At 32.2% G+C, this 23,645-nt stretch overlaps 1 protein-coding gene across 5 annotated transcripts in view; it reads right to left on the reverse strand.

The window, feature by feature from the left end:
- Positions 1–1,194: 1,194 nt before the first annotated feature.
- Positions 1,195–23,645, reverse strand: part of LOC145263129 (uncharacterized) — a 340,479-nt gene continuing 318,028 nt past the window's right edge. For all 5 annotated transcript variants that reach the window (XM_080120072.1, XM_080120075.1, XM_080120074.1 and 2 more), the window contains one exon: positions 1,195–2,186. In XM_080120072.1, coding sequence (XP_079976198.1) covers positions 1,999–2,186 — 188 coding nt within the window. In that variant the 3' untranslated portion in view covers positions 1,195–1,998. The remainder of the gene's footprint in view (positions 2,187–23,645) is intronic.

A 23,645-nucleotide genomic window follows, 5' to 3' on the forward strand; every position in this document is an offset into this window, starting at 1 on the left:
AGGATGGTGAGAGAAAGAGAACAATGGGCTAGGAGGGAAAAAGAAAGAGAGAAGGTAGGATTTAGATTTTAAAAAGACTGACGAGAGAGAGAGAGAGAGAGAGAGAGAGAGAGAGAGAGAGAGATCAATTGATAGAATAAATAAAAGTTGCAATTTTTGTCAGAAAGAGTAAACAAAACAAAATTGCACAAAAAGAAAAAAAAAATTAAGAAAAATGAATAGATGAGGAGAAGGAAGCAGAAAGGGAAAGAATTCATCCACCAAGACAGTAACAGACAATAATTGTTGTAAAATCTGAGCCAATCAGGTAAACGTAATAGCAGTGTCCATTATACAAATATTCATTATTATTTAACGATAGGTAGTAATTATTACAAGAATGTCACTTTGTTGGGAGAGGAGGAGGTCCTTCAGATTTTTTTTTCTTTTCCATTTAAATTTCTTTTAACTTTTTTTTTTTTTTATCTTAAAAGACTTTTTTTTAAGTCTAAATTTTTTTCTTCAAGTTCATTTATCATTGTTAATTCTTTTCCTTTTAAGGATCCTTCGTTTTGTCTTTATTCGTTCATTCATTTTTAATAAAAATTTCCAATTTCATCTAGAATTTTTTTTTTCGTCAATTTGGGATTTTCTTTTTTTTTTTTTTCTTTTACTGTCTTTTCAAACCAGATCAATTTTCCATTTTTTTTTTTTTAATTTTATTTTGCAATTTTTATTTATTTTTTTTTACAGATTTTTTTTAAATTCATTTATTTATGCAACATATCACCCCCCCAACCATTTTATATATGGTCTCTTATAAAAAAAAAACAAAAAAAAAAAAAACACGGAAAAATATGGAAGAAAAAAAAAATTTTTTTTCCTTCTTTCTTTTAACTGATTATTTCTGTACTTACATGATTTTAAGGGGGATGACAAAATATGTCTCACTCTCAGATTTATTTTATAACATTTCAAATTTTTTTTCTTTCTTTTTTGTTAAAAGCTAAAATATGTGGGGGAAGGAGAAAAGAAATAATAATAATAATAAAAGTATTTACAATCACACATCATTGTATATTAAATAATGAAGAAAAACACAATGATGTCCGATTGTACGAAGCAAAGTAACTACATTTTAGTTGAATTTTCGTCCTTAATATAAAGAAATATTTTTTTGCATTTTTTTTTGTATAATTTTCATAGTTATATTCGTTTAGTTATTTTATTTATAATTTTCTTAAATACGTTTCTTGTTCTTAATATTTCTTAAATGTTTCCTTTTCATTTTTTTTTTTAGTTTTTTTTTTTTTTTTTTTTCCAAAATACCAAGTGCAAAGATGTTTTTCACGTGTTAGACATTTTCTTAGTTACTGTACAATCGACAGACTGGCAGGGGGTAAATAATCCGTGAGACGATTGTTTGCTATCGTGGGTCACAAGACGAAGTTGTCTCACATCTGTCGCATCCTCAACAACCCCAAGACATAGGCGTGAGAGACGAGAGGTGGGAGAGAGAGAGAGAGAAAAAAAAAGGGTTCTTTGATACAATAGTGGCACCTGATATAATTAATGTCTTCCTTTGATTTATAAGCACAAATGAACCACAATAATTGAGTAATTCAACTAAACGTTAATTCAAGTCCAAAAATATCACAATCAGTCATTATCAATACCCGACATCTATTTTTTACTCTTACGATAATTCGAAATTCGAAAGTGATTTTCAAGTCACTAAACTGGCAAACAGAAAGTAACTTTTGATTTGAATTAAAGTTTACCAAAAAAAAAAAAAAGAAAAAAAAAGGGGGGTTAATTTGTACTCTTAAATCAAAAGGAGCAGATAAATTTCCGACAGTGTCTCTGTCGTATCAAAGAACCAAAAGAAGGTAATAGCCAGATTGAGTCCATAACTAATTGGTATCCAAGAGATATGGAATTTGGTCGATCCTGACATTTTGGAGTCAGGATCCAAACTTCAAAGCACTGATAACCAAAAAACAGGGAACTTGATGACGATTATTCCGAATCCCACTCATTCTCATCAGAAAATGCTTCTTCCTCACTGTCGCTGGCTTCAAGAGCCTTCCTCCGGACTTCAATGGCACGATCCATAATGGCTTGAACATCAAAACGGCCGCCAGCTGGTTGTCTTTTTTGTTGCTCTTGTTTCTTGCGATCTTCAACTCTGCGTAACTTCTTGTACCCTACAGAAAAAAAAATAAAAAAATAAAATCATTCAAAACTTAAACTCTTCTGTGTGCATACATTTATGACAATAAATAAATTAAACAAATTAAAAATAAAAAAATTTTTTAAAATAAATTTAAAAAAATATTTTAAAAAATAAAGAAATAAAAATAAAGAAACATACATAAAATAAAAATAAAAAATAAAAAACAAAAACTAAATAAAATAAAAATAAAAATCATGGTAAGATTATTCATGAATTTAGTCATTGAATTGAAAATTTATTTTCATAGTTAAACTAAAAAAAAATTCTAAAAATGAAATCTAAAAAAAAAAAAAATAAAAAAAATTAAAATAAAACAAAATAAAATAAAAAATAAAAATCTAAATTAATACAAGTGGATTTACTTTCAGAGACTCCAATTATAAATGCTTTAATAAACATCATTTTTTTAAAATTTCTTTATCATTTTTACACTTCAAGATGGGGGAAGGGCATAATGTAAAGCCTCAAAACGTTAACGACTAGAGAATATTTGTTATTATGTATATGCCCAAACATCTTTGCAAGTTAGGTCACATTCTTCGCTGTCTCTCAAATGATTTCATCCACAAAGTCATTGAACGAACCCCTTCTCAGGGTCGGAAAAAATGATGCAGAGGTCAGCTAAAAACCTGGCTCAGAAAAGCAAAGCATGATACCAAACCGATCCAGAGCCTTCAACCTCTATAGAGTTTGCTACTAGAACCGTAATTGGTTAACTTTTGTATCTATTGCTGCAATAGATCTTCACACCTTGTTAGCATTCATTCGAGATGCAGCAAATTCTTTGGATGGAATAAGCCCAACTGCTCCAGGATGAATGGCAAAACAAGTACAATTATGCTAAGAGTTTGAACCTCAAAGAAAGTAAACGTCTAAAACACATTTATATTTTGCTTAAATGTAGTCAATTATTTCAGACTTCAATAAAAAAAATTAATCGTGCTGTATTTATGTACTACTTACTGCACGGTTTAATGTCTTCCATTCCCAGCTGCTGGAGATTGGATGCCTTCTTGTCATAAAACAAAAAGGATTTGGAACAACAAGTTTCTTTGAAGCAAAGTCTTAAAGCTGGATTATATTTGTGATCGACACTAAGTGGGTCAGTAATCACTGCTAACAGTCTCCACTGAACAGAGTCAATCAGTTAGCTTTTATAATGGCCAACACTCAGTAAGCTAACACTTAACAGGCATCTGCATGCATTTCATGCTATACAATCTGACTAGGTCATATCTCATACATGCCCTCCGAGTAGGCTGCTATTGGGTCTGGGATTACTTATTGAATATTCACAGCAATCTCCATATCTGAAGATCATTTTCCTATTCAACACATGGGGACATGATGTATTATTTCATAATTGTTAATGAAATCAATGTTCATGTTGTGGTAGAGGCAAATAGTTTGTTTTATATTCAAGACTTTACAACTTAACATATAAAATTTAGCTGTTTAAAATTTGAAAAAAATAAAAATAAATAAAATAAAAAAAAACTTTATGAAGACATTGTCTTATTTTTTTCAATGTTACCACATTTTTATGTTCAATATAGTTCCTTTCTTTTCAGTACATTACAACAGATTAATCTTTTCCCAAAATTCTAATGTAAAAAGTCCTAAGACAAACAGGCGAATAATGCTGAATTATCCCCCCTTTACTTGAGTTACTTCCCTTGAAATACACAGAATAAACCTGAGGTACTTGTGTTATACGCTTCATCTTTTCTGTTCTCGCTCAGTAAAGTAGAAATCCTGATTTAAATTTGTGCTTGTGAATTTTTGGAGATGAGGATTGATAATTTGTATTATTTAGACTATGTTTCTCATCTTGAGTTTTCACAACGTTTCAATCAATGTAACCTATGACCATCTTCAGGTATTTCTTGTCAAACTTAGGAATCTGCATGGAATTTTGAATGGAACCCTTTTATTTAATCCACGGAGGTAGCATGTTCTCATTCCATCAGCCATGACGGAGTAGAAATCTTCATTCGCAATTGTATTCTTAATATCACCCACACTGAGAATTGAACCTTCAACCTCCATAAGCGTAACTAAGTGCTAAAAGTTTTGGTTTCAATTCTAGTCGATGGCATTGAAGTCATTTTTTTTTTTTTTTTTTTTTTTTTAAATCAGTACTATATATATTAGGTATGATATAATAATCGATAGAGAATTGGATCTATAATAATAAATACGAAACCTGCATAAATTTAAACACCATATTTAAGCGTATATTATGACCGGACAATGCCAGGCAGTCTGCTATTATCTAATAAAAAAATAAAAATAGGGGATGACTTATTCGGTTAATTATAAAGAATAGCTAATTAGAACAAAACAGATTCTCCTCCCAACATAACTCAATCCACGAACTAAGGTACATTTTAGGATGTGTTTTGTGTTATGAAAGAATATAGAAAAATAGCCAAAGAGAAATTCACAATTATATAAAATATAAATATCTAGATGTTCTCGTTACCTCTACGACTCATCTTAATTATTATTTCAGATATACAGTATTCTTCGAACTAACAAGTGGTTTCTTCCCTGGGATTCGATTAAATGGCCCAATTTCTTGCAGTCATTTATAAGGAGTCTGTCTTGACACATTAACACATGAGGTGCCATTCATAAACATTTTAATTTCTGTGCAAGACTTAAAATGGTCCTTTAATGACATATGCTGCATTATTCTATTTTTTTATATTTATGATTTTTCTTTTTAAAAAATTATTGAAAATATTTTTTAAATGTTTTCAAACTATTTTGGAAATATATGTATTGGGTATACTTTTTTAAAATAATGTTTAAAATTTTATTTTGATTTAAATATTATTTTTATACTTTCATAAACGTATTTATTATATAAATTCAAATAATAACTTACAAAAATTAAAAAAAAAAAAATAAAAATAAAAAAATTTTTTTTTTATAATTTCATGAACACATTTCTTATAAAATTTTAAACAAAGTTTTATTTTTTAATTTTATTATTACAAGTGTAAATAAAGACTAATTGTTTTAATTTTACCTAAATAATTTTTTTCATTTTTATTATATATTTTCCAGTAATGTCCGTATATTTTATTTCAATAAATCGCTTCACAATAGAAATATTGAAGAACAATAAAAGTGAAGGAACTAATTTGCCTTGTCACTGCTTTCAGTAGCAGCCATGCCAGAAGTTAGGAAGTATGTTAGCTGACTATTACCCCATCTTTATTATCAAATAAGTCACAGGCAGTTATATTTTGAAATCTGAAGAGGGATTTACAATTCTTCATGTGGAAACTTTTCAGAGAACGAGATTGATTGATCATTGCTCGTTATATCCATTTTTTTTTCATGTTTCTAAATCATGAGGGTTGTTCCAAAAGTAAAGCCTCCTATTTTTTCTCCTTCTTTTAACTCAAAATGATGAAGAGCTACCAAGAATTATACCATTAAAACAAGCAACCCTTTGTGCTCCATAATTAATTTTTTTTTTTTTAATATCCATAGGAGTCACCACTAATCAAGGCCCAGAGGCCACTCAAGGATGAGGGTTAATGAGTGTACAGTAGTCAATGGGATAATATAATAGTAATCATTAGTAGTGGAAATTTGGTAAATTGGATTACTTAATGGTATGGGTCATCAAGAATTTGTTTACATTGAACTTGAAGACTACCAAATTGTAATCAGCTGGAAATGGAAGAGAGTTTCACAGGCGTGCAGTTCTAAGAAAGAAGCTTTGTTCATGGAATCTACGTTTAGGTTTAGGCACAGATAAATGGTGCGGGCAATTATTAATAGTGGTTTCAGCTAGACAAGGGGGACCATAGATTAGAGCTCAAATGAGCACTTGCTATGAAAATAACGATAAAGCAGAGATAGGCTCACAACTTTTGCCAATGATGAACAATAGCTGTGCATGGACGTCCAGAGCACGCTTTGTCATATGAGAGTCATTCTAAAAGTAAAGCATCCTTATATATATATATATATATATATATATATATATATATATATATATATATATATATATATATATATAAGTTAAGTTAAAATTTATGTATATATATATATATTTTTTAACTTCAAAAATTTAAGAGCTATGAAGACGGCAGTGGTATCATTAAAACGAGTGACTTTCTGTGCTCCAGAATTTATTTTTTTTACATAACCACCACCATTCTTCAATGCACTTTTGCCAGAAATTTTATCACGCATTTCTGCTTCTAACGCATGTCCATGCCAGAGGTTGCTTTCTTAGTTTCACACTGTCAATATCTGCAACAGAAAGATGAAATGTCCAGGTCATGAATACACAAGCTCAGTCATCATAACAGTGCAATTTGCAATCCTACTCTGAGCCATCCAGGCGAAATAAAAAAAATAGGACGCATTACTTTTGGAACGCTCCCTCCCCCCTCTCGTAAAAAAACAAAACAAAAACTATTCTGCAATAATTTAAATTAAATGATTTCAGTAATAATTGTAGGAACGTGGCACTTATGCCAAGACAGGCTCCTTTGGACCTCGTGGGACTCTAGAATTTGACATGCCGAAATTAGAACAAAAACTGTTAGTCCATAAAAATAAACACAATAAATAAATGTGGTATTAAATAAAATTAAAAAAAAAAAATTAACATTTCAGTCGATTATAGTGATGTTAATAATAGAAATAAACACACCAGACAAATGGAAACGACTCAAGGCAATACCTATAAGAGGCCTAGTATTTATGCATCTAAAGTTTATGATTTGGTAATAGGCATAATCATCATATACTTTTTATGGTTAGTTCTTATGACATAACATTTCGGGAATTAATTAATAATTGATTACATTTTAGTAAAAACGTTTAAGGCATGATTTTAATATTTGGAAATATTTATTCATGGTGTAAAATTCTATGCTTTTGTTTCATGAAATAATTTTAAATACTAATAAGAAAAAAAAAAAAAAAAGGGAATCTTTCTTCTCCCGTAAAAATAATTGTCGTTGTCAGATACATATTCTTCAAATAAATAAAACAAATGTATTCTCTTTTCACATTACTTAGATTCTTCGGACTACCATTCTCATCTGAGTGTCATTTTCACATCATTTCGGTCCATATAATCTCCAACCTTCTTCAAATGTATCTTGTCAAACTCAGGAATTTGGACAGAATTCCTAACAGAACCCTTTCTTTACTTCACGAGGGTAGAATGCTCTCATTCCATCAACCATCAAAAATCAATTGTAAAAGTGATATTTTCCTGAAGCTTGTTCAATTCTCTGTGTGGGGGACCGAAAAATTATTCATCCTAGATACATATTTTATGGATTTACATAAAATTTTATGCAAATATTCTTAGTATTTACTTTGACAATGCTTGATACATAATTAGAGCTAGGTAGTAAGTTTTGAAAATATATATCTACTATTACCGGACTGTGGTAAACATGGTCTGAGGTTCGATCCCTAGAAACAGTTGAACTACGCTGACGAGAGGTAATGACCTCGAAACACGCGTGTACGTAGATTATTGTTTTAAAAATAATAAATAAATAAAAAATACTATATATATATATATATATATATATATATATATATATATATATATATAAAAGTGAATGTCTGTGTACATTTTCCTACGCAATAACTATCAATTTTAAGTCTACAGACTCGAAATTTGATATACAGGGTACTGAGATTTGTGAAAATCTTTGTAATCCGTTTTCGGCCAGAAATTTGGCTGTTAAGGGGTCAAAGTCCAACGATTTGACCTTTGAGAACTCTACCAAACTCCTCCGACAGTTTTGTGTCTAAACATTTGAAATTTTAGATATAGGTTCCTTGGACATGGATTTAACTTAATAACTTGATTTGAGCCCAAAACAATAAATGTTAAGGGGTCATAATAAGTTAAAAAAATTTACCGTTTTTTTTTGTTTTTTTTTTTGCTCAACATACACCTCCAAACACCCGGGCAACGCCAGGCTGAAATGCTAGTATATATATATATATATATATATATATATATATATATATCAATTAAGCTACACAGAATTTTCCGCATTTCATCCTTGTGAGGATTTGTCAGACTAATGCATTAGCCTGACAAATCCTCACAAGGATGAAATACATAAGATTCTGTGTAGCTTAATTGCCATATAGTATTTTATATGGATTGCGTTCTTAGTTGCATCAAGTGGAGGATCTATATTGTTATAGTTTGGTGAAATATCCCTTTGTCAGACTCGTGTGTGACTTTGAGACCCGCATGCAAACTAAACAAATTGCACAGAGATTTGAAATTTCTACACTTAGCAATATAGAACTTGTGTTTATTATAGTCAATATTATTTGTTTTATTTTTTTAATCTTTGATCTTACTTCTTTGTATTTATAACTAATTCTCATTTGCTTATTTTTAATTTATTTTCTGCAGTCTTATTAAACCGGTTGATTGGTTGGTTGGTTTTGTTTTTTATGGCATATCAACCCTTTTCAGGTTATTTAATGCCAAATCCAGTTATTTTGAAGAAATTTTTTTTAATAGAATATATTTGTTTTTTTCAAGTCGGTTTCTATTTAACCCATAGTTGGGACTCTAACAGGTACTACCACTTCGGGGTCAGAGTGGACCTGGGAGCAATGACGATTAAAGGGTGGCTCCAGACTCCCCAAAGCCCGCAAGCTAGGGCCTCAGTATCAGATATAGTTTAAGGTCATATCCAGGACCAAACCGGTTGGATTTTAAAATCTTAACTATTAAAGGGAGACAACTTTGTTGGCAGTTAAAGGAACATAATTATGTTAACGCTTAATCATGGATTAATGCAAACATGCACGCTCTCACTATTAAATGCACACACATTATGTATATAGTTGAAAATGTGTCAGCCAGTAGAAGCATCTTGAAAGAAATGAAAAAATAGAATAAACACACAAAATATTTTAAAACAGATGCAAATAAAAAAGAATTTTTTTTTAAAATTAATTTTAAAATCCTTTGTCAGAGACAGAATTAAGTATTGCTGTTATTTTTTTTTCGTTTTTTTTTTTAAAGATTAACATAACTTTCTCTGACGAGGGATTTAAATGCAAAGTTAATAAAAAAGAAAAAATTCTTTATCTGCATCTAAAAGCGTGTAATTTATTTTTTCCAACTTTCATGAATTTTAGCATTAATCATTTTTTGTTATTTTGGTTCCTACACGTTCATATTAATCCTAGAACCTAACTGCATGCTTGCTAGGCCTTTTGTAGGTATTACCTTGAAACAACCAATGAACAATTTCTTTTTCTTTTTTTTAAAGGAAAAGTTAGTAGAAAACCTGAAAATATATAACTGACCAATACAGATTTTGACTATCCAAATATAGGTTTTCTTTTACTAACAGAAATGTGTGTGTATATGTCTGTGCATCTTCCCTAAAAAAATTACTAGCATTTTTACTCACTATTTATGCAGCTATATTACTAAAATATTCATATAATAAAATCAGAAGTGCACAGTAATTTTTGATGACCTAAAGAAAACAAAAACACTGTTGATTATTGATACCGAATGGACGTTTTCTCCTTGAATTTATTTAAGGCTATTTGCTTTCTCATTTCCCCTCACCACTTGAACTGGTTTTGTCCATTGGTTAGAAAAGGGGGCATTTTTTTTTATTCACTGGCTAGAGTGATGGGAGGAATTTATATTTATTTATAAGTAAATATACATTGATGTTTGTTATAAATAAGAGCATTATATATATATAACTAAAGGCTACCCAGCATTGCCCAGTCATAAAATGTGTTTAAATATGATATTTAAATTCATGTAGATTTTGTATTTATTGTTATAGAGCTAATTCTATATTATTATTATTATATTGTACCCAATATATAGTAGTGATTTCAAAAGTTAAAAAATATATGACTTAGGTGCCATCAGCTCGAATAAAAAATCAGAACATATAACTCTCTAACAGTATTAGTTACCATCTGACCTAAGGATACATGCATATCAAAACTTTACAAATTAATGCAGTTAAATGTATTAATATATATTTGCGCATGCGTAGAAAATAAAAAAATGTAACTGCGGCATTAACCCTAATGTGGGTTTAACTAGTTTCCTCTGAAGGAGGAAGTTCCACGGGACTATGAAATTCACAAGCGGTCCAAAGTTGCAAGTATATACCCATTAAAGAAGTTGACAATTTTAAAGTTTTGCAACTCTTGTAGGAAGGTGTTAACATCTCCCTACATACAGCGCTTAGTATTCCCAAATTGTCCACTCATCTGATAATGACCAGGCTCAACATTGCTTAACTTCGGTGGCCAAGTGAAAATCAGTGTGTTAATGTGAGTATACCATATATGTATGTGTAGAGGATACACATCAAGTCAACATGCATGCCAAGTTGCAAGTTTTTGATTTTGACCCCCTTATCAGCTTTTTTTCCAGCTAAAATCCAAATTGAATTTGTTCCACATATCCAAATATAACCCATATGTTAAGTTTTGAGTCTTTGGACCAAAAATTGAAAGAGTAGTGTGGTCAGACAAACAGACAGACAAGGTCACTTTTAATTATATATATATATATATATATATATATATATATATATATATATATATATATATATATATTCCAGGTTAAAAATAATTAGTTAAAAAAACGATTGAATTTCAATGAGGTTATTAATAGTGCTCAATGAAAAAAAGCAGGATATCATTTTATTCAATTTAGGTAAACAAAATTATCATAAGTCGCTACAATAAATCTACTGTTTCAGTCTAAAAAGACATCTGGTGACAATAAACCTCTGGCCTTACTCGAGGTCAGTGATTTAATCTTTAATATTATTTAATCATATAGACTGAAACAGTAGATTTATTGTAGCGACCTATGGTAATTTTGTTTACTTACTTTGAATAAAATAATATATATCTTTTATAATATACATCTCACCTGTCTGTTTAAATGTATGTAAAACCTTCGACAGAGGCGATGGATTTTTACGAGATTGGTATCATTTTGAAGCTCGATGTCTCGAATGACAAATATAAAAAAACTGACCAAAAACATTAATTCCTTCAACCTCAACTGGCAGTTTTCTATAAGGAGGGGTCGAGTTTTTGCGAGCAATTTTTGCAAGTCATCGTATCGGTTGGATTGATTTTGCCTAATTTTAACATTCCGAAATTCCTGTTGCGTCATGAGTAGAGGTAAGAATGGGCAATTTTCTTTCAATTTCTTTTCCATCTTCGCATCATGGGTTCGAATCTGTCTGCCTGCATACTAACATTTTTTTTTTTTTTTTGCTCACCACATACCTACAAACACCTGGGCAATGCCGGGCACCCAGGCTAGTATATATATATAAAAACAACAAAAAGAAATGCCCATGTTTACTTTTCTCATTCAATGTAGATATAAAAATTACAAATTGTATAAACCAGGCAGATGGGATGAATGAGATTAACATGCTTCCTGGCATGGCTTTGATCAAATTCAGTCTAAAAACCGGACCGTGATTTTTAGGACAAATCAAGAGTGAGGGAGATAAATAAATATTTTTCATTTATTTTACTTAATTTGATATTAAAATAAGTATTAATAAAAAGACTGAACTCAAAAACATCAAATTTATCTTGGGGATTTTCAAAGTTCGACTTCTGGATCCAGAAATTTTGAAAACCTCCACATCGAAGGGCACTTCAGTTAGTTACAAATCTAAATAGTTCTACAGTAAATTGCTATAAACCTATTTTCATTCATTTATGCAAATCCTTTTTCTTAATGACTAAAGACACTAACCTTACTTATAATCAATTTTTCATCGTGTAGAGTAGTCTCTTTTGCCCTGCTAAATATATGCACGACTTATTGTCCGGATTATAATATAATAGTTGGAGGTACCCGGTGTTGCCTGGGTGTTTGGAGGTGTGTGTGGTTTTGGGTAAATAAAAACACCCTGGTGTTTGTGTCGGGTGGGAGGGGGAGTTAAAATAAGATTTAAAAATTTTGGTTGGTAAGTATGAAGAATCGAACCCGAACCCTTGAGGCAAAGTTGGTAATTAAAGTGTGAAAAAAAAAAAAAACAAAACGTGCGACGTTAACCAGTGGGCCACCACGAAACACATTTGAATTTATTTAAGAATTTAGAATTAGCAGGTGCCTGTTTTTAATTACTTAATGAGGTCAATTTTGACTGTGGGTAGCATTTTATTTACTGCGGAAACGCTTTTTTAATTTTTTTTCTTTTTGTTTCCCCAAGATGTTGGGAGGAAACCAGCTCCCCATAAAAAGGGGATTGTCCAAATTGAATAGCAATTGTCTGATATAAGGAAAAACTCCACATTGATCAAAGCTGATTGCTTTCAGACATTTCTGGCGATCGGAAAAATACCGTCAGAATTAGTGTCGCTTTTATTATACAAAAAAGCCTAATCCACATGCAGTGAACAAAAAATGTTGAATATTTATCTTTTCAAAGTCGAGCAAATTAAATAGACAGGCGACCTCCATTGTTAACTCATAGATATTATGATTTAGACGTGATATAAAAAGTTTTTAAAAGTTTTGAACCGATCGATCGCTTCTTGGAAAAAAGCCTTTTACAGACATAGACAAAAAGCGAACATACATACATACATACATACATTTTCGCTTTTATATTTATAGAAGAAATTTTTTAACAAAAATTGAAGTTAAAAAAAAAGAAAAAAAAAGAAGAGGAGTGAGGTGAGGGGAGCATAGTTTCATAAATAAGTATAAATTTTTAATTATTATTTTTTTTTTTTGGACTCAGCTTATGAAAAAAAAAAATAGTTCTTATTTAGAATTTGACTTAAAAAAAAAATATAGACATCTTTATCATGAAACAAAGATGTCATTCCAAAAACACACTGATCAAGTCATTTATTTTTAACTAAGAAAATCAGATTTTATTACAAAACGAGACACTATTTTTTGATTGGCCATGTTTTATAATATCGAACTATCAAGATCAAAATCAACCTTATAATAGATACAATTTACTCACAAAATTGCTTAAAACTGTTAAAAAAAAATGATTATATATATATATTAATTATTATATACCGACAGACACTAGTGTTTCATTCTTTGGGGAATCATCAGTGCAGGGTGTCACAATTAACACCAGTCGATAGATCCGACCCCAGCGACAGAAGTCATCTTTGGCTTCATTAGCAAGGAACCAATCTATTCGGCTACCGTTAACCGCAAGAAATGCTGTTGAATTTAAACATTTATTTTTTTAAAATGTTTTTTAACGGCTGTCAGAATGATTTAATCATTATATGATGACCTGCACATAAGAGCTAAGTTGGTCGACTTTATTTCAACTGTAACTGCTCAATGCTAAGAAATGAGTTTCTTAAAGGGGCTGACATAATTATTGACTATAATAATTATTAAATACCTACAGACACTATATATTATATTTGTGCAAAAATAATGTCGTTTTTGATGTTCAACTATATATATATATATATATATAAAGCTGAACGACTGTGTGTGTGTCTGGTCATGAATAGGCTCCTATATGGTTGACTATTATAGAAAACTGATCACATATAATGATTGAAGATGTATCGAGACACTGGAATGGGTATGTTTGATCTGGCATAATGATGATTCATTAAAATTGTGGGGTCTGCGTACACGCCTGGTCCATAAAGTATGGAAATAAAAATTTAAAAAAAAAACGTTTACAAGTGTTTTTGATATAGATGTACATAATAATACTTTGATAAGTATGTTTTAACTTAAATAGGGATGGTATAATAAAATTGTGGGGTCTGCGTTCGCACCTGGCCTCCATAGAATGGAAATAGGAACAAACTTTAATAAAAACTTTTCATATCTATCTGTGTAAGTATACTTTGATAATTATGTTTCAGTTTGAAGAAATATGGTACAATAAAATTATGGGGTGTTCGTTCATGCCTGACCTCCATAGAATGGAAATATGTCACAAAGTTTAACAAGGTTTTTTAATATAGATCCATAGAATATTGTGATAAGTGTTTCAGTGTGAACAGGTATGGTATAATAAATTATGGGGTTTATCTATTTTATTTTTACTTTCATCATATTTTGCTTTGGTTTTGATACCCCAAAATTCGAACCTATCTCTTTACAACCCTTCCTTTTCATAACCTATCATACTTTCATAAATCAGAGTTAATTTTCTGTAGACTTTTTGAACCCAGTCAACAACGGGTACTTTTGCTAGTATATATATATATATATTTTTTTTTTTTTCTTTTAATGAAGTTTACTTCAAAATAAGAACAAAAAAATAATATGAAATTAAAACTGCACTCAACTTTCTGTAAATCGATAACAGAAATCTAGGATACAAATTAAAAAAAAAATGGCACCAGCAGAAAACGTCTGGAATTATTAAGGATTTTTTTTTTTTTTTTTTTAATTTCAAGTATTCACAAGATTTTTTTTTTTTTTTTAATATTCAATTTTCACCCCAAACAAGGCACAGTGCCACTTTGATGTAGGGGGATAATATCAGGGACATAAGTTGCAGGGATATTATGAAGGGAGATTAGCAGCAAGATGTCTGTTCACATTACACTTGAACTTCTGCATGTCAGTACAGTTGGGAAAACAGAATCCTGGAAGGGAGTTCCAAAGTCTAGACGTTCTGAAAAAGAAACTATTGGAGTAGAAGGCTTTCGTACACCTAGGGATCTCTACTGTGAAGTGGTGGGATTTAGCTGCTTGTCGGGTTTGTCGGGGGTATTTATGTTGAGGAGTTACAAGTGCTTGTAGTTCATCAGAGCATTCACCATAAAAATACTTGTAGAACAGGCAGAGGGATGCAACATTTCGTTGATGGGACAGAGGCTGAAGTTTAGATGACATTTCAGGTTGACAACTCTCTTCTGAATCCTGTCCAGGAATGAGAGACTAGTAGCAGATGCACCAGTCCAAATGTGACAAAAATACTCCATACATGAGTGAATGGTGGCCTTTAGAGGTACAGAATACTTTCAGGTGTAAGTACCTTTTCAGCACGGCAGAGAGAGCCCACCATCTTCACAGCAGCCTTGGCAATGCTCTCAATGTATCTGTTCCAGCTCATGTTCCCTGTGAACGTTAGGCCAAGGAGTTTAAAAGAAGTATTTTCATGTAATGTGTTTTTTGGCCATTGCTATTGACGGTAGAGAAGGTTTCTTGTAATTATTGAAGGAAATCAGCTTTGTCTTAGCAGCATTGAATGTGACCATACATTTTTATCCCCCATTCCACTAGAGATTGGAGGTCTTCCTCTAGTGTTTCTGCCATTTCCTCAGATATGTGTTCATTTGTTTGGATTTTAATTTCTATTGAGATTTCTCACTCTGTCTTTACTTTATTTTCTTACTTTATGGAAAGTCGTTCCAAAGCCCCCTATTTATTTTACTCAAAAAGTGGAAGGGCTATGAAGATGGGAGTAGTATCACTAAAATGAGTGACCTTTTGAGCTTCAGAATTCTTTTTTCCTACATAGTCACCACCATTCTCAATTTACCAGGAATTCAATGACACATCTGCTTCTGACGCACATCCACAACAGGGGTTACTTTCTTAACGTCTCACACTGTCAATATTTGCAACAGAAAGGTGAAGCTTTCACACCATGAATGACTAAATCATAATGCAACTGATCCATTCAGGCAGAAAAAAAAATAGGAGGCATCACTTTTCGGAACTCCCTTTGTATTGATAGAGAATTAATAAAATCATGTCAAACTGGAAAATTATCAACATCTTCAAATGGCTTCGTCTAATCCTTAGGTTTCCTTGAAAATTAGATTTGAAACCACAATTGTTTTCATTGATGATAGACTAGTTTCTTATAGACGGGACATTTAGAGAGGAGATATCTCCTGCCACCTACAATAGGCAAAAGCATTACCCCCTATACCACTGATATTGAGACATGCTGCGAGAAACGATCCATTCCACCAATCATCTGAAGAAAAACAACTAAACGACAAGCAATAACTGCAGAAGTCCCCACTGACACTGGTGTAAAAATAAATCTTTCTTTAAGAGAAAATTATCTATACTATTAATAAAATTCTAAATGTTTATTTGTGTGTGTGTGTGTGTGTGTGTGTGTATATACACACAATAAAACTTTTGAACAGATGCACCGAATTGAAAGGTGTGAGTCCCTAGATTGTCCTTATCTAATATGGTTCGTAACAAACAACGCTGAGTCACACAAAAAAACCCGAAATCAGGGTTTTTGGGCCGTTTTGTGCAATTGTTGAAAAAGTTACCTGCCCATGTCAACAGAATTTAGCACTATCTGTATACAGTCGCGTTAACATCTTTCAGCATACAGACAGGACTTGTGGTGCAATGGATAATGCGTCTGACTACGGATCAGAAGATTCCAGGTTCGAATCCTGACAAGTTCGTAATAATTTTAACCATCATTTTATCTAACGTTTACTTATTATCCTCAGGGTATTTTTGTTTTTTCAGTGATTTTGTTTTGTGCATTTGGGAATTTCCCATACTCAGAGTTCACAGGGTAAGCGTTGATGGTAAGATGATGTTGAGTGTACTTGATGTTGAATGTACTCGATTTTGTGTTTGACAAAGCGTTGTGTGTGCCAACGTGGCACAGCTGCTAGTTATTAATAAGATTACTTCTTAAATTTTTTTTGATACAACCATAAGTATAATGAGGATCTCCATTATTTCCATCAAAATTGGAAATATTTTCAAATTTTCACCAGCTATTGGCAATTATAGCACCAATGCCTTGTGGATGCCTTGGGAAAGGCAAAGGCTAAGGGAGTAAACCTTGACAAAAAATCTGGTTTGGAGTCTCGATAGAAAGATAGTGAAGCACCGCAAAATCTTTCCTGCAGCTGTGCTGGCGCCGTCCATATTGGTTTGCTTTTCGGTCAGACTTTTTTTTCTTTTTTTTTTTTTACATAGGCATCACCACTTATCAAAGCCCAGGAGCCACTCGAGGACAAGGGTTAAAGAGTGTACAGTAGTCAAAGGGACACTATCATAGTAATCATTAATAGTTTAAATTTGATAAAGTGGATTACTTAAGGAGAACGGCTCATCAAGAACTTGTTTATGTTGGACTTGAAGGCAACCATATTGTAGTCAGCTGGAAAGCAGCCAAACAGAAGAATGTTCCACAGGCGTGCAGTTCCAAGAAAGAAACTTTGTTCATGAAATCTACATTTAGGTTTAGGCACAGATAAAGAGTGGGGGAAATCATTGATAGTGTTTTCAGCAAGATGAGTGTTTCTCATGAATGTTTATCGAGTGGGGGGGGGGTCATAGATTGGAGCTCAGACGCACACTTGCCATGAAAATAACGATAAAGCAGAGACAGGCTCGCAACGTCTCTTCTCTGAGAAAAAAGTTGCAGGGAAGAGAAGAGCATACCCCACTAGGCTATGCCAGGAAGAGAACTCTGGTAATAGGGCAAGCCTTGGTCTGCTTATCACCCACCCAGGCTTGCATTCGGAGAGCCAATTCCAGCTTTGAATTTTATAGTCGCAGCTGATGCTGCAGTGCACCAGACTAGATGCAGAATGTCATTGTCTTATTTGACAGAAGATTGCCAACATTTTATTTTCGTTTTTGTATCTCAAGCAACTGAGCCTGGTTCAAATACTGACCTGACCAAATTGAAACTGAAATAAGGTTCATTTATTTCATTTAATATGACAAGTTCATATTTCAGTGAAATAGATGTACAACATTGCGGTTTCTGTTAATACTATGGTCCACTTTTTACAAGGTACCATTATATGCCAGAATGTCATTGATTTCAGTTTTATTTTTTGTTTTTACTTATGAAACACAAGACTATATTATAATTAAGTTGCATTGAACATAAATTCTAGATTTTCAAAGTCAAATAGCCTTTAAATCAAATGTTGCTTCTGATTAGCCAATTTTAATTATTTATTGCTGTGACATGTTATTAGCAATATACCGGGAGGTGACAGTCGTCAAATAGTTAAAAATACAGACTGATAACCTGGGTGTTCCAAGTTCAAATCCAGTTCATTCCACAAAAATCACTTTTACTTAGGATTTAGCAACCTTCTCGTGGTCCCTCCCATAAGAATTCACTGTCTTTCTAGATAGAATTTTGACTACAAAAATATTGGGTACACCAATGCCAACAATAGCATCTTATGATGATGATATCAGCAATATACTGAGCTAAAAGTTACTTCTTAAAAATAATCAAAATCAGCAAGGAGAAGAATTCATATTTTAATTCAAGACTACAGTACAATTTATTTCTTTGTAAGTTTTTAAAAAATGTGCAAATAAATAAAAATTAAAAACTAAAACGACTCGTTGCATTCCCAGGCAACACCAGGTAGGTATAGCTAGTTATACATACAAAAATATGGTATATATTTTCAGGCTGGATTAGTAGAATTTGTACAGATAAATAATAGGGATTTCTAGTCACGCCAAGAAACCCCCTGTTAAGTTGCCAATTAAGAGAAACAAAAAAAAAAAAAAAGTTAAAAAAAATTACTTATATAACTACCCACTACTTATTAAAAAAAAATAAACAAAAAAATAAAAAAATAAAATAAAAGAATAAAAATAAAAAATAAATAAAAAATAAAATAGCTAGTCCACAGCAATAGGTGGTAGAATAGGTGATAAAAAGTTGTAGTACCTTGGCAAAGAGTTTTTAACAAAAATTTTATTATTCATTCTTCAAAGTCGTAAAATAAAAATAAAAAGACAAAAAAAAAAAAAAAATTAAATGGTATGAAAATTAAAATTATTACAAACATATTTAAAAATTTACAAGAAAATAATTGACTTCATATTAACTGTGTTTGGTTTGGACTACAGCATATTAACCACTTTTAGATTATGCCTCATTTATCACAACGGTTAGTGTCTTTATTAATGGGCCAGGTGACTGAGGTTCAATCCCCTATCAAGTCATGGCAAAAAAGATACTTAATGCCCCCTTGCCAAACACTCAGCAGAAGATGAAAATCAAAGATAAGTGGAGCAATCTAATGAAAGCAGTAGTACTCTCCCCTACATCTTGATGCAGTACTCAGTGATAGTTTATGCTGTCATTGATTATTTACTATTTTTATAATGCTGAAGCAAAATATCTATTGCAAAGAATTGAAGTTGCTATTTTATCCACCACATAGGGCTCAAATCTTTCCCAATAATCATAGTATGTCGTCGTATTGGGTGGGTTGTCCGGACCAAATTGACTCTTTCCCTCCACAAGTTTCCATCTTTCATGGAAGATAGAGACCTATATATATATATATATATATATATATATACACATTACTATTTAATCTGCTTAGTTACACATGTTTCGATTATCAAATCGTATCAATGATCCAAAACTACAGACTTTACAGAAATAATTATTTCTGTAAAGTCTGATGAAGTTATGGATTGTTGATACGATTTGGTAATTGAAACGTGTACCTAAGCAGATAAAACGGTAATAAAAAATATATATGTATTTGCTCTACAACAGTATTGAGCACTCTTTTACTATATATATATATATATATATATATATATATATATATACATGGCACAATCACATTGACCCACTGGTTCTCGCCAGATCACCGAAGTTAAGCAACGTTGAGCCTAGCCAGTACCAGACGGGTGACTATTTGGGAAGGCGAGGTGCTGTATGTACTGCGAGGTAAAATACCAGGTTGGGAAACTGGCACTGTCTATTCTTCTCTCGAGGGTAGATGGGCCTCTCTTAAGCCATGGTAGGCAACCTATCTAGTGATGGCGTCACAATAAAAAATACCCTTGATTGCTCTGGCGAAGCATCAAGTATTCAGCTACAGACAAGATTTGAATTACACTACAAACTCGTGTAGTGAGTTCAATCTCGGCTGTGACCGCATGTTACATTAAGTTCTCTTATTACTGAACAGATCCTGGACAACCGACAATACAGACGGAAAATGTTTGGGGTGTTTTCCAGTTTAAGTAACACTGCCTTCGGGACAAGATCAAAGTGTAGTATCTGTTCTTCAGATGCTGCACTTCAATTTCTTGTTCTCTTTCAGTGGAGGAGAAATTCTTCACGACTGAGACAATTTTTATTTTTGTTCCTTTTCTCCACGTTAAAAAACGACCCTGGTGTCTAACTCTGTCCCGTGGGGAGGCATTGTAAATAGGAACACTGCCTGGTGCATTCTAGTCTAAGTTCCATCTAACTTACTTTCAAGTTTTTTACTGAGAGTCCATGTTGGTGAAGCATAAAAGCATCGCCGTCTCCACTACGGCTCTATAAAAGTTTTTCTTGATCTGTTCTGAGAAGGCAGATTTCCATACAACAATCAGCTGAAAGTTCCCAATAATATTTTCATGCATAAATGAATACAGAGAATTTGGATAAATAAGGACCAATTCCATGATCAGTAATGGTTTCAAATTGACCACGGAATTCAAAAAGGTTCGAAATCGTAAAAAAAAATTTACTTGCAGAGGATGGATAAGATTTGCTTTTAAATTGAAAAGTTTGTTTTTCGATTAACAGTTATTATGTAACTTTATGCTACAACTTATACATTTTGTACACAATTACATCACAGATTAATTTCTTCTTTTTTTAACCATATACTCACCACTTATCAAGGCTCAGAGGTCACTCAAGGATAAGGGTTAATGGGTACAATGATGGTGGAAATTTGATGTTAATTTATTCTAGAGGATGGCTCATCAAGAAACTGTTCACATTGAACTTAAAAGCAACCATGTCATAGTCAATCGGGAAGCAGCTCCTTGGTATTGTGTTCCATAGACAAGCAGTTCTAAGAAAAAGAGTTCTACTCATGAAATTTTTGCTTAGACTTAGGCACAGTAAGGAAAATTGTTGATAATTTTTGTAGCTAGTCGAGTTTGCTGCGAATGACTTACAGGGAGTGGAACCATATAGGGAAGCTCAGTCGAGCACCTGCCATAAAAATAATGATAAAGCAAAGATAGGGTCGCAACATCTCTTCTAGGAGAAAGAGACAGCAAAGAGGAGAACAGAACATCGCCCACCAAATTTCAAAGTCGGTTTTGTACCCTGTGGAGGCAGGAAAAGGTATGCTATGCAGAAATAAATAGGTTGCAAAAAAGTTTCTATTTAACTCCCAAATGAAACATGACAGGTATTACCATTTGGGAGTTGTAACTCCATGCTCCCAAAATTGGGGACTCACTATCAGATGCATTTTATGGTCATAGCCAGTAGTATGAAATTGAAACGGAATCTACACATATACAGATAAACATCAAATACGAGAAACGTGCTTGTATTATTTCGACAATATTTCTGAGATGAGGAATTAATGGTTTTTATATTTATTTACACATTTCAAACTATTGCTCTTTCTCATCTGCCATTTTTTCAAGAAACTTTGTTTTACTTGCTCTCATTTTTCAGTCTTATTTGTCTCATTCTATAATTCAGATATTTCAATTATTTCAGTACCTTTACCTGGGATTGAACTCAAACTTTTCGGTAGAATTCAGTCTCAATATTGTTTAACGAATGTCTGTAGCCAGTTGGCCATGTTTCCAGGAGAAACATCTAGAATAAAGAAAGTCTCTAATTCACCAGTCTCTTAAAGAACTCCTCTTTTTACCACAACTAAAATGAATTTTCCATTCCTCTGTGTACTTAGTGTGAGGCAGAATTTCCATAAACAGTTTCTTTGGAAAAAACTATCCATGGAACACATTATCACCCGATTGCTTCCATGCAGATTATAACATGGCAATCTTCAAATCGAATATAAACAAATACTTGATTATAAACGGCCTCGATTTGTAATCAAACTTTGTCCATGCTATTGATCAGTTTCAATCCTCTCATGTTTTCCATTTAGCTGGCAATTCAGCTATATTTATCCTTGAGTGGCTTTTGACCTTGACAAATAGTAACTTGTTAAAACTGAGGAGTAGAACAATGAAAATATAAAAATGATAGCAACCAAAATAAGCAAAATAAGCAAAATAGTCTGAAATATGTTGTTATTTTCATTATTATCATTCTTTTTTTTTTTTTTTTTTTAAATAAATTCCAACATTTTAATCAAGTTGCCTGCTGCCTTTTTTTTTTTTTAATTCCAAGATAAAGAACAAAAAAAAAAATATTAAATACTAGATTTTTTAGCCAACTGGACTAAAATGGGTGCTTTATGCCAAACTGATGGTTGAATATGGTTAAATTTGCGTTTACTTTTGCATTAAATACTACTCTCAATTAATCCATAACTATACACCAAACAGATACCATAATACTTAGTTTGCTGCACCTAATCATAACAGAGGTCCATGCAAAATTTCAGTCAGATTGGCCCAATAGTTTCTGAAGTAGAATGGTACATTTTAAGTTAAGAAACCTGTCAGGAAGTGGGGGCAAGTAGAAAGAGAAAGAGGGCATAGGAAGCCACTGCAAAAGATGACTACATCTTCCCCTTAACCATGATACACTCATTAACCCTTATCCTCGAGTGGCCTCTAGGCCTTGATAAGTGGGGACTCCTTTGTAAAAAAAAAAAAAAAAAAAAAAAAAAAAAAAGGAAAAGGTGGGTTGTTGTTTTTGGTTTTGCAGAACAAAATTAAGTTTTGCAAAAGGAAGTCCAAAAACAAAAAAAAAGCATCAATGTTAGGTGCATTTCGTCTCCAGAAGCCAATATCTTCCGGTAGCACCACGAAGTAAAATGAACAGGCAGAGAGACTAAAAGGATATATAATATAGATTTATATAAGGTCTCAACAAAAACCTACATCAAATTAAATGATTACATTATTTGGATTGTTGTCTTTATTGTCGTGATTACATGCACAACATTATGTCCAACGTACACTGATTTTCTTTACGTACCGTTTGATGTACGTATTATTTGGATTCATCAGACTACTGTTCTTATTTCATTGAATGATTTTCACAATGTTTCGGTTAATGTAACCTCCGATCTTCTTCAGGTGTATCTTGTTGAACTCGGAAATGTTTCTGTCTTCTGTCAAACTCTGGTATTTGGACGGCATTTCGAGCGGAACCCCTTTTTTTTTTTTTTTTACTTCATGGGGGTAGCGGCTCTTGTTCAATCAGTCATGATTGGATAGAGGTTTCTAAATAATTTGCAATTGTATGTTTCACTCGCCTACAATGAAGACTGAACCATTTTTTCTTTTTTTTTTTTTATAGGCATCACTACTTATCAAGGCCCAGAGACCACTCTAGGATAAGAGTTAAAGAGTATACTGTAGTCAATTGGACAATATAGTAATCGTAAGTAATGGAAATTCGGTAAATTTGTTAACTTAAGTGGATCGGCTCATCAAGAACTTGTTTACGTTGGACTTGAAAACAACCATATTGTAGTCAGCTGGAAAGCAGCC

The sequence above is a fragment of the Euprymna scolopes genome, chromosome 38 (genome assembly GCF_053919585.1).
Source record: "Euprymna scolopes isolate OS-2025 chromosome 38, ASM5391958v1, whole genome shotgun sequence".
Taxonomy (NCBI): domain Eukaryota; kingdom Metazoa; phylum Mollusca; class Cephalopoda; order Sepiida; family Sepiolidae; genus Euprymna; species Euprymna scolopes.